This window comes from Glarea lozoyensis (assembly GCF_000409485.1).
Source record: "Glarea lozoyensis ATCC 20868 chromosome Unknown GLAREA5, whole genome shotgun sequence".
NCBI classification, from domain to species: Eukaryota; Fungi; Ascomycota; class Leotiomycetes; order Helotiales; family Helotiaceae; genus Glarea; species Glarea lozoyensis.
The window spans coordinates 598,496-614,129 of NW_007361000.1; the positions used below are offsets into that span (position 1 = coordinate 598,496).

Sequence of the window (15,634 nt, forward strand, 5' to 3'; positions counted from 1 at the left end):
TCATGAGTGCACCATATATTGCTCTATTCTATTCTACCTATTCTAGTACTATTCTGATCACGCTGCAACCGGTTCGTCCCGCAAGCGTTTATTTTCCCCAGCCGAGAATGGTAAAAACCCCACTAGTGCACGGACCTATACATTTAAACATCTTTGACGAACTCCAGACATCAACTTCATGATCATCTTGCCTCTAACCTCATATTGACACATATCTTAAATGGTCAGGCCAAGAACACAAAGGCACAAGCTCGAATTACACGATACATAAGATTCGAGGTCTATTGCGTTTGTTATTGACAGCTATGTACAGTCCAAAAAGCACCACTAAAAGATTGTATGGTCGTTAAAGCTGAATGACTTGTTGGTGTCATCCATTGGCAGGGTCTCGCAAACCTTAGGCGTGAGCTTCTTCTCCTTCACGTGGTTTCGAGCTTAACTAATAAATCCTAGGCTTATACCCCCTCATCCATGTCATTCGAAGCCTAACTAATAAAGTCTAGGCACCTTCCATTTGTACCAGTCTGTCAAAGTAATGTTTCGGGAGGTAACAAACACCCCATCCGTATCAACTTCTTTATCAAACAGCCATTTCTTCACAAACGCTTCTAGTTGTGGTTTCTGAGAATCAGGGAAGAGGCAATGGTTATGAGCTCCAACGTCTGAATACCCAAATGCATCAGTCTCACCCAAAGCTTTGTACACGAGCTGTCCGACACCCATGCAGACCGCGGTACTGGTAGGGCCAAGCCAGTCGATATCGTTGTCGATGACAAGCAAGCCACGTGGTGCAACGAGTCCGGCGAGTAGGTGGTGATCGATTGGTAGCGAAGAGACCTTTGTCGTCCATGGATCAAACCGCTGTGAGAGCCAAGTGTTCTCCGTTATGATCTGGGCTGCAGTTTGGATGTTGGTGCCAGCAGCTTTCGTTGCGTCTGCTACTCTCCAACAGCCCGATCCTCCTGTTCCACTTTCTTGTGGAATGGTAAGTCCAATACGGTCATCCAAAGCTCCAACTACGAATGCGCCCTTGCCGTTACGGGAGCAGCCAGTTACGCCAATGAACTCGACATTGATCTTTGTCCCCCGGGTTTCTTCCAAGGCGTCGATAAGTCGGCTGACACCCCAAGCCCAGGCAGTGAGGGAACCTGCACTAGCATTCTTGCCGTAAAGTTCGTAAAACAGACCTTGGCCACGATAGCTTGCGCCGATTTGACCGGCAATCTGATCATTGGGGAAGTTGATGAATGCAACACCATCAAGTTTCGGAATGTTTGGATATCCCAAAGTTATGATAGCAGGGTATGGCGCCTTTCCCTTCTCGGGATATGTGATGGTCGCATTGAATGCGATCGACTTCTTGTTGTTGGTGACTGTAACTGTCAAGATGTTGTTGGCAAAAGAGCCCTTCACAGAATCTGCAGCTGGCTTATCACCAAGCTCAAATCGCGCAAACAGAGCGGCAATTTCCTTTTGTCGGCACCTGAAATCCCTTTTCGATTTGACGCGGTCGCCATTGATAAACGTAAAGGGATCTGGTAAGGTGGTAATAGAAGGAGGCTGATAGTTGCTGGGAATATTCCCACATCTGGCTTCAACAGCTTCAGCTTTTGGATATGCCGTTGCAAGTGGCGCCACTGCAAGACAAAGAACGGTTGCAAGAAGGGAAACCATGGTGATGTTCGCCAACCACAAATCGGATGAGACTATTCTGTTAATGATCGAAAGAGTGAAACCCAGGAATACTTATACCTCATTCTCGCCTCCTAATAATCTGGGTTTCGGCAAATCGAGAAAAGCCTATACCCTCATCCCAGGAATTGGGGCATCTTAAAACTCTCCACGAAACAAATGCTCACAGAAAATATAATGGCCGCACCACTTTGCCTAGCCTAATTATTAGCAATTTGACATTCTGCCTTGAAAGCACGTCCATCTACGCAGTTGAGTGGTGCTTTCTGAGGAATTGTCGTCGAAGAGTTCGCAATTAGTCTACAGATTTAACCGTACTTCATAGAAGTCATAAGAACACGCTCTGCGGGGTTGACGAGAAGTCGAGATATTTGAGAAGGGTTTCTCAATCCCAGGATATTAGTTTTCCCGCAGTATTTGTGGACACACATATTTAAGGTTAATTGTGGCTTTCGACGCAGGCTTGCAGCACGTTTGACAGGCTATACCAGCTACTCATTGGAGGAAATCATGGACATAAGAGAGGGCCAGCTGCAGTCCTGAGGCGTAGGAAACGTTCGCCAACTGAGCAATAAATGCTTACTTATGGTAAATTCTAGCCTGAAGGAGAAGAGGTGGTGTGAACAAGCAATGAGGTGCGGCAGTTGTGTTCCTACAGTTCTCTGCAACGTATGATTGTTTCATGGACGCATATTGCAATGACTGACTGGACTCTCAGTTCTATTTACATCACTCTCATTGGGCGACTCGTACAAGTGGGACAACTCACCCATTGTGGGGTTTGTGGTATTCGTAAGCACCACGGTGAAAGTTCAATGCTTCCACCGTCTTGTTTCGGGTAACAGAGAGCTTAACGGTGGACACGCAATTTGACCCATGCCAGAATTGCAGGCAGGAATGGAAGGTGGTTGCTTTAACGAACTTATCCCCTGCTGACTCAAGAACTTTCAGGATCAAATAGTTCGTGGGGGCTATGCAAACTTTAGCAAGCGATAGAAAATTCGGTATAGTAAGTTTTGCTGACTATCTGCTACTGAATTCTAGGAAGAGTGACTTCGGAGATATTATTTTGAGCAAAAGTGTGCACAAGCAGAAAGCTCAATGGTGGTACAATTTGGAACCTAGAATCTGCCTGTCGAACCCATTGATCTTGTTCTAGGCCACTTGATACTCAAGAGACTTGTCAGCACACAGAACTAGAGTGCTTTTCGCTCGCTACCGCTTGTCTCATTTCATCATTAAAAGCATCATTCCCTCAAACTTCCGATTCCACAAACCCTCTCATAAGACATGAGCATCTAACTATGGAAACAATCAGATCAACCGTTATTCCCGCTAACCTCTTGTCCGGTGTTAAGTAGGAGCATTATCCGGGCTAGACGACTTATCACGGGTCAGCTAGAAAATTTGGTAAAGGTGTGAAGCAGTGCGTAAGTATCTTCATCCTTTGCTTGGCGTGGAGATCGGGTGACAGGTTTTGATGACAGCAAGCTTTTCACCAGGTATGTACACTAAACTTGCGGCTTCCCCTATTGCAGCTGGGATTACAACTTCTGTCGACTTGTCTTTCTTTGTCTTGGATGATTCGTATTTTCCCTCATTCATCACGCGATGACCCTTACTTTCGTGGAGCAAAAGACAGACAAGAGAGTACCCAAGGAAACTGGAAAGAAATCAGAGCACTGTACAAGTCCCTTCTACGGTTTGCTTGGACAATCTGCACTTATGATTCATGAAGCCAACTTTGCAGAGCTCGTTGTCTCCGCTGTGTGGCTAGCCGAAGGATCACTTGCAGATGTCAAAGCCAAGCGCTTCGCCGCGAAGGTTGCATTGTGCAGTACCAGCATATCAAGGCAGAGAACTTCTTTCCCGGTGACATACACAGCAACGTCTTAGAGGCTGGCTACTTGATCGATCAGAGGTAGCCCCGAAAATGATATGCAAGGCTTGTGTTATTTGAGACTTTTCTGGATGTCGCTTGCCCTAGTGGTTGGCTTGACAGTAAAACTTCCATTGTAAAATCCAGCAAACCTGACAATGGCAGTCTATGCCCCAGAATTTATGATCCTGTGCAGTCTTGCTTTCTCTCTGTATATGAGAAAAGAACTTGCGCTTATCTAAAAAGGGAGTCTTAACCGCATAGCAAATAGCTCCATGAACAGTAAGACCAAACCCATACAGATAGCATTGAAACATGGCATCATAAATCTCGATGTTGCGGTTACTGTTCATTAGATCAGATTTGTGGCCATCCCGGGTGTTTCACAATAACTCGTCAGTCTATAAGCTGAGAAACACCATCATTTCTGTCAGTCGTTAGTTACAACATCACGTTATCCTCACTTGTCTGGGAAAATGTGGCGTTTAATTCCTATCTACGCATATAAGAATCAACACCTTAGTCAAGCTGAGGACTTGTTTGTCAAGCTTTTTTTGATTCGAGGAAATAAGTTCATGGACTCCGTTCAGGCATCATCGCGGCGTATGTGGTCACAAAATTTTCTATCACGGTTATATGTAGCTCTTACTTCGTCATTCATTACATTAAAATTCAAACAACTCTTACGCACCAAATTCGAACTCCTCCCCTCGATCCTAATCCCCAATATCCCAAGCGCTCCATCTCGTCCCCGTCGACCTATCCGACTCTGAGCCCAGCGATTGTCTCATCCCTCGCATGATATCCGAGCCCATATCCTTCCCCGCCCCAGTCCGTCGACTACTCCTGCTCTCCCTAGGCATCATCTTTCTCCCTTGGTTCTTACTATTATACATACTTGGCGGTGGTTTTGGTCTGATGCTCTTACCTTTCCGGAGAGACTTGTCGCTCTTTGAGATCTCGAGATCTTTGTACTTGGCTTGGAATTCAGCTTCAGTCAGGCCGTTTGTCAGGTTTCGGAATACTTCATCGCGCTCTTCTTGCGCTTTTTGCTTCCATTCGAGGTAGGATTGGGATGATTCAGCGGTTGAATGGGTTGCGATCGATGCGCGAACGTCTTCGTCGATCCAGATGGACTCGGCTCTCGAGGCATGTCCGTACGGAACATTGAGGGTTGATTGATCTGCTCTGGTTTGTTGTTGTGGCAAAGAAGTTTGGTTTAGATTGCTCCTAGAGTCTAGTGAGTAAAATGGCTCCTTGTAAAGCGCGATCTTAGGTCTGGAACTTTTGACTGAGCCTGCTCGACTGATCGATCCTGTTCTCATAGATCCCCGCTCTTCGTTTTGTTTGGAATTACGAAGGTCGTATAATCCATAGGGATCGCTGTCGCTTCGAGAAGTGGTGGATCCTCGTCGAGTCGGAGGTCGAGTCGCAGATGATCGTGGTCTTCCCTGGTCGAGAGGTCTACTCAACTCCACTCTCTCCTTAGTCTTAGGGAGATCGTTCAATCCATAAGGGTCATTGTTGCTTCCAGAAACTGAGGAACCTCCTCGCCGTGTTGGAGGCCTGGTCGCGGACGACCGTGGTCTTTCACCGTCGAAAGGTTTACTCGAAGGAGCGAAGTAACCTTTTGAAGGGGCCTGACTATACACGCTGGCGGTATAGGCGCCATTGGCTTTTTCGGATTTGATTTCGGCAGGAACAGGAAGATTTCCAAACTTGGAAGTCGAAGGGTGATGACGGCTTTTACCCCCAACATTGCTATACTGACCAGTCGGATCATTTCCAAACATGGTGTTGCGAAATGCTGGATGCATACCCTCTGCCAAGCTCGTAATGTCCATCTCCTCGCCGGCCATCATCGAGTAACGAGATAAATAGTAGTCTAGTATCGAGTCTGCTATTTCATCTACTGGCTGTTCGTTAATGTTGTTTTCGGTGCTGTCTATGTCCTCAATGCCACTGCCTGCTGGAAGATCAGCAGTAGGTTCGGGGTAGGAGTAGGAGGGAGTAATCTCCGACTCAGGTGTATCCTCATAAGGATTATGAGACGGCGGTACGTACCGATAGGGAGTTCCACCTATAGAATGACTTTTGGGTGACCCGACAGTCGGGCTTGGCGGGGTGTCTTTGGTCTTCTGGCTTGGTGTTCTTTGAAGCTTGGATGATTTCATTGAGGGCGACCTCCCAAGTTTAGAGAAAGAACGTGTCATTGAAGGGGATCTTCTCTGCCCATCCTTGACACTTTGCTTGGAACTCCTCTTAGCTTCTTCACTTTGACGCTTACCGTTGGGATATCTTTCCCGACGCATCGTCTCACGGAGCGTCATAAGATGGTCGCCAAACTCTTCGTTCCAAGGTATCAAAGCCGATCCGCCGATATTATGAAGCCATTCTGTGACGAATCTTAAGAGATGAGGCTCATGATCTGTCCAATCACGGCTTATAAGGCTTGCATGCAAATCCAAGATGATTTGCAAGTTGCTACCGACTGTAGCAACGATGCAAGCCTCGCATCCCGAAAGAACACGTTCGTAATGCGGACTTTTAGAAGATGCATTGAAAGTATAGAAGTAAAGCTGAGGAGACATCCACAGACTGTTGATAGATTCTATACGTCTGGTCCATACGTATACTTTGTCTGGTAAATCCGTGCCCTTCTTCTGAAAATATTGATTTCGAATTGTACATTCTTGACTGATACTGAGGAATACACGGCGGATTAGCTGTGGGTTCAAGGGTTTGTGTACTTTACAAAGCTGCGCACCTTCTTCGCCAATTTTAAAGTGTATTAGCGGTCTCTTCATGGCGCTCAGGGTTCGTGCTAGAGGATTAGAAGGCCGGAGGAGCGCTTTGGGTAGGTTTTCGATTTTGTGTTTTTGTTTTGCGAACCATTCTGCATCGTGTGGAAGTCCACTGGGTCCTGAAAGTAGGCGAATTAGTGCAAGGCACTCTTCTTTTGAAAGGGATGTTAAGCGGCTTCTGTCTGGTTGTGACATGCTTGCTTTTTGTTGTGGTTGTTTATCTTGAGTGTAAGTACTCGAAAGACTCGGTCAAATTATTGAGTTTTATTTGTATCATAAAATCATAAAATGACAAAAGATGTGGAGCTCGAGTAATTATCTTATTTAGACTGGACAAACTGTTCAGTTGATTGGGCTGTTCTAAGCGAGCAACAAAGGGGGCTTGTTGTTGTTTCTTTCAGACGAATTCGAAAACAAAGAACAATTTTCCTTTCACATCTAGCAATATGTGGTAAGAGTGACGAAATTCTTTCAGAGTACGACTTTGCTACATTAATCCTTCAATATGGAGTTCGAAAGCATAAATCTACTATATTATTCAAAAACAATGAGAAATTATACCGTTTGAAAGTGGTGTACATATTTCATTACCGTTAGAAGATGCCGCTTAGAAGTTACATCACATTAGTGCAGGAAACAAAATTTCGAATGGAGGAATTCAAGTGAAATATTAGAAAAACTATTTTTGACATCAAGTGTTGCTACCAATAGAAAGATATTCATAATTGTTACGTCATCAGTTGACGATCATTTTGGAAGAGCAGAATATTGAACAAAACGTTGAAAAGAAGTATTCGGCGAGCAAAGCGAACCAGAAAATATTGACCGCAACACATGTAGTGTCGTCCTAGTCTCGAAAAAGGAATATTTCCCCACTTGCTTTATTAAACAGGATGTCATAAATACTGAGACGACGGTGCGCTGGCATGATGGTGTGATGTTTCTGTATGTGATTGGAGGTTTTTTATTAGGCGGAACAATTGTGCGGGTTTGCATTTATGAAGATGGAATTTTTGATCGGGGGTTGGTGAATGGGCGAATATACAAGGATGAGGGAAGGGAAAAGAAGTGATTATTTTCAAACAATTTTATTCATTCATGCTGACTGTACAAAAAAAACCAAACGCCTTATTAATCCATGCGACATTTTGATCCTATTGCTTACAACCATTTAAAGACCAGATCCAACGCTTATCGAAAAGCACTCCATCTCGTCTCGTCAGTGGCAATAGAATCTGCGGAAGACATTCTGACATGGTTCCACTGCTTGTTATTCATAGAAGGAGGTGGACCTTGATTATGTCGTTGCCGTGCAACCCCCCGAGAGTCAGGAATATCTTCTGGTTCTTCTCCGGTCAGGCTACTGTAGGCATCAGCACGATCGCGAGCCAATCTATCATTCTCAGCTTTGGTGTTTAAGGCCGAGCCGTCCGACCACATCGAGGCAGTGGACGGTCCTTTGCGTGGCATTCGAGCAATTGGAACCCTAGGCGGGATGTATTCGCCTTCGTCATAGGCTCCTCCATAACCACTGGGTTGCGAGGGCTCGTCCGTTGGATGATATGAATGAGTTGGTCGACCTGTACGTGGAGCGCCATATTCATTTTCGGCTTGAGTTGGTAACTGTTCAAGAGATGAGTTTCTAAACTTGCCATACTTCGGGAACTTAGAAGATCCATCGCTTGATGGATCTTCTCTCGCACTATATGGAATACGTGTGGTATTCGCACGCTTGGGGAAGGAAGAGGAATTTCTGTCATAAACAGAGTGAGAAGACTTACCAGTGGCTGGACGTGTTGGCTCAAAGACCATCGATGCGCGAAAAGCAGGATGCATTCCTTGTGCAGAATATCGTACTATATCTCGATTGTTTCCGTGGGCGAGCTTGTCGGTGTAGAAGATCCCGATAAGTTCCTCCCCTCCTTCTGCAATTTCCTCATCCTCAAATTGTTTTCGGGCTGGCTTGTCGGCGAAAGTAAAGCCCAAGTTTCCAACGTCAGACTGAGCACTGAATTCATTGGTCTTCAATGTTCCCCGTTTTCGTTGATCCCGTCGTGCTCGTCTCGCCTCTAGTTGGGCTCGTCGAACTGTTTTGATCTGCTTCATGATCTCAAAAAACTTCTCCGGAGGTTTGACTCCATTGTGATTCAACCAATGATCCGTAAACCGCATGATTGCAGGTTTTCGTTTAGCATCCTTCTTCTCTCGACTGAGCGCCGAATTATGAAGATCCAACAACATAATTGGAGCGCCTCCAATAACCGAAAGAATACAAGCCTCACACCCACTCCTAATTTGTTCAGGTCGCTCATCCCAAGGCATAGCGTCGAAGGCTGAACGATAGAGTTCTGGTGACATCCATAGAGCGTTGATAGTTTGAAGGCGTTTGAGCCATAAAGCTACTCCGTCTGGAAGATTCGTGCAAGTAGAAATGGCAGAGTTGCGAACTGTGACCTCTTTTGACACATGAATGAAGATGCGACGAATCAGATGAGGTTCGAGTCTCCTGTGCGTCAAGCACAATGTTGCTTTTTGGGTAGGATGTAGATCCATAGCTTCTGAGACTCTTGTTAAAGCTCGCCCAAGTCCGCTCCTTGGCCCAAGAACTTCTTTAGGAAGGGTGTTGATTTTCGTTTCTTGTTTAGCGAACCATGCTTCATTTTGAACTTCTCCATCATGGAGCATAAGGACTCTTGTAAGTCTTTCCACGTCGCTATCACTCAACTCTGTCAGTAAACGTCTGGAAGGAGGCTCTGCTGGCGCCATGATTGGTGTTTTCGACTCTTGGGTAATCAAACAAGACTTGGCGTGTAACAAGCTGGAAGCTTTGGGTTGTAGGATTGATGAGGGATGATGTTGCAACTTATACTTATTCGTTTGTCTGGCTTAATCATGGCTGTCTTTTGAACAATAACATTGTTCTGGCTCTTTGTTGTTTGTGAAAACGCTCTTCGCTTTCTCTGTCTTTGTTAATGGATCTTTGCGCCCTAAACTGAATCAATGCTTCAAGCGAAGAAATGATCGTACAACCCAAGAATATCCTTATTCCGTTGTTTTCGAAACGTACTCGTTCGCAATGGGAATTGAAGTTCTAAAGAGTCACTGCTCATGGGTGACCCCCAGAGATTTATCGCTACAGCTTGTGAAATCGAACGTACATGACTTCTTTGAAGAAGTAAGTTCATACTGTGAAGCCGAATTTGATGGAGTGCAGTAGAAAGAAAACCGCGCATTGATACATAGCATATTGCCAACATTCAGAACATGGTCTCGGAATACTCCGAATGCACTGATTTATGTCGGACTCCGTTGATTCAATGAAAAGAGTCATTTTACTGGCCAAGTATCGAGGTCAGTGCCTCTACTGTCTCACTCACGGCCAAATCTTCATTGTACTGTGTCTCAATATACTGTTCCTAACCTCATGATAAAGAAACAGGTCACTGCTTTGTAACCCCTAAGCTTTTGTAAAACAGTTAGTTTAGTAGTGTTATATCCAGTCTCAACTGAAACCGTTCATCGAACTTTTACATACCTCAACATTTGTGCTAAGTCGTCTTTGCATAACTGCCCAGAAGCCATCCCATCACAGCCATCAACCCCACGATCATGGCGTCCCAAACACAAAACGATAACTCTCTTCCCCCTAATCTAGACTGCTCCCAACTCCACACCTGCTTCCATCATTGCGGACACTTCGTAACAGAAACAAATCACCACTCTGAGTGTCCATGTCCCTCACCTAACCATGCCTGTCCTACAATTCTTTCTGTCTCAGAATCTGATCCTGGTTGGACAGCGCGTACTCAACACTCCAGATCCAAGTGTCCGTGGTGTGAGTACGACATTGAGTTCCGGAGGAAAGTACCAATCCACGATACCAGAGCGTTTGAGTTCAGACGCTCGGATGAGGGATGCGATCACTTGCCGAAACCGGTTGCGATTGAGAGGAAAGAGTATTGGAATGAGTTATTGTGGAACAAGGTTACTGAGTTGGCTAATGCGGAATATTTAGAGGATTTGAAGAAGGACGTCTGGCATGTTCTAGAGAGTGCAGATCTTGAGTATGAGGTTTGGGGGGAAGAGATTGAGGACTACTCGTACTTCAAGTATTGGGAAGATCTTGAAAGAGCTGAGTTTGGGACTTACGAGGAAGAATGCGACAGCCCTTTACATATTCTTGATACTGAGACCCAATTCGAGGCTCCAGGGGGCGATGAAATCGATAAAATCGTCGCCGAGATCGAAAGAAACGCATCTTTGCAAGCGATGCAAGCTGAACCAACCTTCTCGACACGGATCCCAAATAATCCGACATTTCAAGCACAGCACGACACTAGTCCTCTCGATCCATCAACGGCCTCATCATCCTCTGTACCCAGCTCAAATCCTACTACACCCGAATCGCCAAAAGCCTCCCTAGCTACCAGACCGCCAAATACTCTGCTAGCTCTCCGAGCGAGTGTAGAAAGCTTTGTTCCTCTAGATTTTACAACCAGTTCTGCCGGCAACGGCAACTTTCTTGAAAATGATGACTGTTCCCACCAGCAAGCCACCAACTGCAACACCCTGCCAGTCCCGGAGACATGGCGTCCTGAAAGCTTGGATGTGTTCGTCGCTAATGGTAACTTCCACGAAAATAACGAGCAATTATATCGTCAAGCGTTCAACCCCAACGCGCCGATATTTCAAGGGCCATCGAACTTCACCGAGTTCGAAAGTAGACAGAATTTCGAGGACAATTTCCAAATAGCCCAGTTCCAGTACCCGAACTATGACAGCCAAGTCATCTCGGAGAATTGGAATCCTAACCATGAGTTCCAACGCACACAAAATTTTGGCCACGGCGTTCAACAGAACCAGTTCTACTACCCGGAGTACACCAATCAAGTCATTGCAGAGCAATGGCACCCCAACCAGGAGTTCCTCACCAACCAACACCTCCAGCATAACGTTCAGGAAACCCAGTTGTACTACCCCAACTACAACACTCAGGTCCTCCCAGAGCAATGGAACTTTAACTCCGAATTCGAGCCAACCCATCACCCGGCTCAATTCGTCCCAGAGAACCATTTCCCCTACCAGGACCAAACCACCCAACCCATCCAGGAGCCACAGCACACACAACCTCCTCCTCCCCAGCCCACCGCCCAACAACTCCTCGCCCGCCACCGCGCCCGCCACAACTTCCACACAACGCTATCCTTCTTCCAACAACGCGCCCGTAGCCGTAATCCCCCCACATCATGGGACACCATCGACGCGGAGGAGCACGACCAGGAAGCGGCCGACGAGTTCGAGGACATCACGCGGTATGTGCATGAAAAGGTGCGGTATGTGAGTGAAGAGATTGTGTATGCTGCGATGGTGGAGTATTGGCGGGGGTGGCCTTATGGGGATGTGCCTAAGGTGTTTTAGGATGGGGGGCGTTGATGGGATGAGGATGGTAGAGGGTGACGGGAGTGAGAACTAGATGTGAAGAGAATGTATATACATACCAACCAAAATTTTGTGCAATATGTGACGCTAGACAGTAATGCAAGTCCCATCGTGTGTTCTTAGTAAAAATAACGACTTATGACTTAGCAGACCCGCGATGAACATGGTGGGTGAGTGATGGTCGGACGTGAATATCCATTCATTAGATTGGCGCAAGAACCTATGTTTCGTCTAGTGATCTCTGGGGGCCAGAACTACCCGACTCTGTGTGTCACTTATTCAGACCAAGGGCGGAAAGTAGTCGAAAGGTACTGCCAATTGTTTCGTGCACAGCGACGTAAATCGACCGAGCACTTTGGATGCAGAACCCAGAACTTCTGTAAGGAAGAAGAGGCTTGCCATCAAGTGGCAGCTAGTATATAATACAGTATATTTTATCTTCTAGACTACCAACACAATATAGGAGCTGAAATGTGGGACACAATGCCTCTAATCCTCCATGCCAACTCTCTTAAATATCTCATACAGCTTGTGACCTCCAGCAACTCCAAGCAATGCATAACCACCCCCCAAATACAACATCAACCTATGTGATTACCTCACCTCCTCCTCCATATCCTGAATCTCCTCTTCATAAAGCTTCATCAACGCCGGCTTAAACTTCTCCACCTTTGCAAAATCTCCAATCTTAACTCTCATATAATCAAAAGCCACGATAGCAATCTGATCGCGGTCGCCGGCATCCATGACGGGAATCTTCTGATATCGTTGCGAGAAATGGGTCAGGAGGATGCGGCGCGCGTTCATCTTTCTTCCGATCATCAATGCCTCGCCGGTGGTGGAGTGTTTCTTGGCAATCGCATCATTTCGTAACTCATCGTCGAAAGTGGCTTCGTGGATGAGAAGAGTGGCACCTTGACCAATGCGTGCGAAATCATCAGAGGGTCGACAGTCACCTGAATAGGCGACCTTGAAGCCGTTGGGGAATGTGATGGCCACTGCAGCGGCACCGTGACAGTGAGAGACGGAGCAGGCCTGGATAGAGCTAATGCCAGTTTCCTGCTGTTGCTTTTCAGTGAAATTATTAGTATATTTGAAGAACTTCTGTTTGGAGCTCGCTACGGTGATGGTCTCAACACGGTCGATGCCTATATCATCCATTTGTGAGTACTCGCGTACCCATTCTGTCATTCCGGCGTGAGAGATTATACAGAGTCTGTTATTCTTAAGCTTCACGTCTTTCGCGGTTTCTTGGGACCATGCTTTGATGATAGAAGTAGTTCCAAGATGATGATCTGCATGGAGATGACTGATCCAGATTGCCTTGAGATCACGAAGAACTTCTGCGGTCTCGTCGCCAAATACTCTCTTTATTTGTCCGAGAGTGTTTTCTCCCGCGTCAAGAAGGTAACTGCCATATCCAGGGACACGAAGAAGTGTCGCAGATACATTTCGGTACTTTGAGGGTAATGCAGAGCCGGTACCCAGAGTGATAACTTCGGCATCTTTGCTGGGAATATCTTTCTGCTTCTCCTCAAGCATAGAGAGGTATTCAGGGTCGACAATTTCCGCTTTTGCTTTGCTGGCTAATTCGGAAACTGTGAGATCATCCTTGGCCTCTTCAACAATGCTCTCGCTGTTGAAGGAAGGGACTACAGTCTCATCATGCCGCAAAAATTTGGGCTCAATATCGAAGGTTAGCCCTGGCCGGGCGATTTCATAAGGTAGAGAGCCTTGAGTTTGATTTTCTAACACATTACTGAAATGAGGTATCGGAAATCGGTCGGGGTCGATGTTATGGAGTTTGATAGCGGCAGAGGCCGCTGATTCCATAGCTAAGTAGTTTGTGCAACAGTCCTTGGAAGACACAATATGCTCCCATCCCTTGTGTTCTTGCATAAACTTCTGTATTCTCGCATCCTCTAAAACCCCGGGCCCGAGAATCCAGAAGATGGCACGAACCCCGTCCATCAGATCCTCGGAAGACCATTCTTCTCTGTTTACCAGAGTTTGAATGTATGCCACGGTTGGTAACTCGACGACGGCAAATCCCGAACCTTTCCTAGAAGCGCCCATCACCATATCTGGAGTAACTACGGTGCCATCTTCGATTGTGACGGAGTTCCCTTCCGTCAATTGTCTAAACAAAGGCCCTGGTTTTACACCGAGTTTTATAGCAGTCTTCGGGTCGAATTTGCCACGCTGCATGTGGGTTTTTATGAGATAGCAAACGGAGCTTGTAACAGGCGTTGCATCAGGAAGCTTGTCGACCAGAGCTCCAGGCCAAGGATTTCTGACTAGTACATCTACGTCGGGAACATCCTCTCCCTCGGTTGGCATTGGACCAGTATACTTCTCTATTTTGCCCTCTTCTGTCCGTACGAATATCGCGGCTGGGAGAGCCACCTCGGATAGCTTCTTAACGACGAGTGCGTCCATTCTCCAGTTTGAGTCAAACATATCAGCAACTACCGCCTGTCTCATCTGAGTCTTGATATCCTCATCTTGAAGATCAGCCTCCCCAAGTCGCACAGCTTCGTCATTGCCAGAAAATTCTTCATGAGTTCGTTTCTTAGGGCTACTAGTATTTGTCACTTCCGGTTCAACAACCATAGCCCAAACGTTGACAAAATCATCCTGCATACTGGGCTCCCAATCCTTCCTACCCCCCTTTCTAGAAGTGAACTCATTCAATCGTAATGGCATGCCCCTTCGAAAAATAAATCGTCTCGCCGTAGCAAGCAGATGCGTGAGGTTCTTGCCGCCATGGATGTTCATCCAGGAATTCCTTTTAGGTTTCGGGGTACTCTCCGCACTCTTAGGCTTTCCCCCCATATTCGATTGTTTTCCGCTTGGATTTTGTCTGTGTTGCATAGAGCTTGCCGCCGAGTCCGCGACCGTCAATATCAGGCCCAACAATCCACCCGCTGTTTCCCATCCCACATTGCCAGTCAAAAGGATATCTCCGACCTTTATTAACCCGACCTTCCTCTGGATCACATTACGTTGTGTTCCTTCTGCGATATTGCCAATCAAGTATCTCGTCTCGTTGAAATGGAGTATGAGTGTCGTGCCCGGCGTATCTGCCGTAGGCGTGCTCAAAATCTGTATGGAGACCTTCATTGGATTTTGCGGCGGATATTGGGCCTTCACCGGCAGCCCTTCTACTTTGTCGAGAAATGTGAGGTAATAACCTGTTTCTGGCGTTAACTTCGGGAATTCGAAAGATGTTTTCAGCGTCCTTGGAGCTTCATCAGGAACCAATCTAGTACCCCAAAATAGACATGGACCGGGCGATATCAATCTATTTGGACTATTGGGAGCAAGCCTTGAATCATCAATGATCTCTTCACAATGCTCTGCTGGGTTGATCGAGGTGGGATTTGGGTTGTCAAATTGATCTTGCAAGGCGCGTCGAGAGGCTATCGTCCTGCGCGGAAACGAAGGTTGGAAAATGAGTCTAGAAGTGAACTGATTGGCTCTAACTCGATTTGCTGAAATGAACAGTCTGCGTACTTGATTATGACCGCAGTTAAACCGCAATATGCGAGTCTGAGCCCAAACACGATCAAGCATAGGAAGAAAAGAGGATGTTTGTAGAGAGGTCGAGACTACCTTAGCATTCTCAATGGAGAACATAAATTTTGGTCGCTTAGACAATCTAATCGCCGATGGCGACTATCAACAGGTGATGCTCACAATTGCCCTTGTGAAGTCGTTGCAGGTATAATTCCATACAAGCATTGAAATGTTCTAAAAACGCATTCTGATTTACAAGAAATCATCTTTCTGGAAAGCATATTCTGGGTATGGTGCCTGA

The 15,634-nt window shown here is 46.3% G+C and overlaps 6 protein-coding genes across 6 annotated transcripts; 2 read left to right on the plus strand and 4 right to left on the minus strand.

The window, feature by feature from the left end:
• Positions 1-489: 489 nt before the first annotated feature.
• On the minus strand, positions 490-1,674 carry GLAREA_04403 (Cip2; the record flags this gene model as incomplete). The annotated part of the gene is made up of 1 exon (XM_008086780.1): positions 490-1,674. One exon carries the CDS (start codon positions 1,672-1,674, stop codon positions 490-492), a length of 1,185 nt encoding a protein of 394 aa, XP_008084971.1.
• Positions 1,675-3,303: 1,629 nt separating this feature from the next.
• On the plus strand, positions 3,304-3,588 carry GLAREA_04404 (uncharacterized protein; the record flags this gene model as incomplete). The annotated part of the gene is made up of 1 exon (XM_008086781.1): positions 3,304-3,588. The coding sequence occupies one exon, from the start codon at positions 3,304-3,306 to the stop codon at positions 3,586-3,588; it is 285 nt and encodes a 94-aa protein (XP_008084972.1).
• A 699-nt stretch (positions 3,589-4,287) lies between these two features.
• On the minus strand, positions 4,288-6,570 carry GLAREA_04405 (uncharacterized protein; the record flags this gene model as incomplete). Its single annotated transcript, XM_008086782.1, has 1 exon — positions 4,288-6,570. The coding sequence occupies one exon, from the start codon at positions 6,568-6,570 to the stop codon at positions 4,288-4,290; it is 2,283 nt and encodes a 760-aa protein (XP_008084973.1).
• A 996-nt stretch (positions 6,571-7,566) lies between these two features.
• Positions 7,567-9,141, minus strand: GLAREA_04406 (uncharacterized protein; the record flags this gene model as incomplete). Its single annotated transcript, XM_008086783.1, has 1 exon — positions 7,567-9,141. One exon carries the CDS (start codon positions 9,139-9,141, stop codon positions 7,567-7,569), a length of 1,575 nt encoding a protein of 524 aa, XP_008084974.1.
• Positions 9,142-9,984: 843 nt separating this feature from the next.
• Positions 9,985-11,793, plus strand: GLAREA_04407 (uncharacterized protein; the record flags this gene model as incomplete). The annotated part of the gene is made up of 1 exon (XM_008086784.1): positions 9,985-11,793. One exon carries the CDS (start codon positions 9,985-9,987, stop codon positions 11,791-11,793), a length of 1,809 nt encoding a protein of 602 aa, XP_008084975.1.
• Positions 11,794-12,408: 615 nt separating this feature from the next.
• Positions 12,409-15,390, minus strand: GLAREA_04408 (Metallo-hydrolase/oxidoreductase; the record flags this gene model as incomplete). Its single annotated transcript, XM_008086785.1, has 1 exon — positions 12,409-15,390. One exon carries the CDS (start codon positions 15,388-15,390, stop codon positions 12,409-12,411), a length of 2,982 nt encoding a protein of 993 aa, XP_008084976.1.
• Between the last annotated feature and the right edge of the window lie 244 nt (positions 15,391-15,634).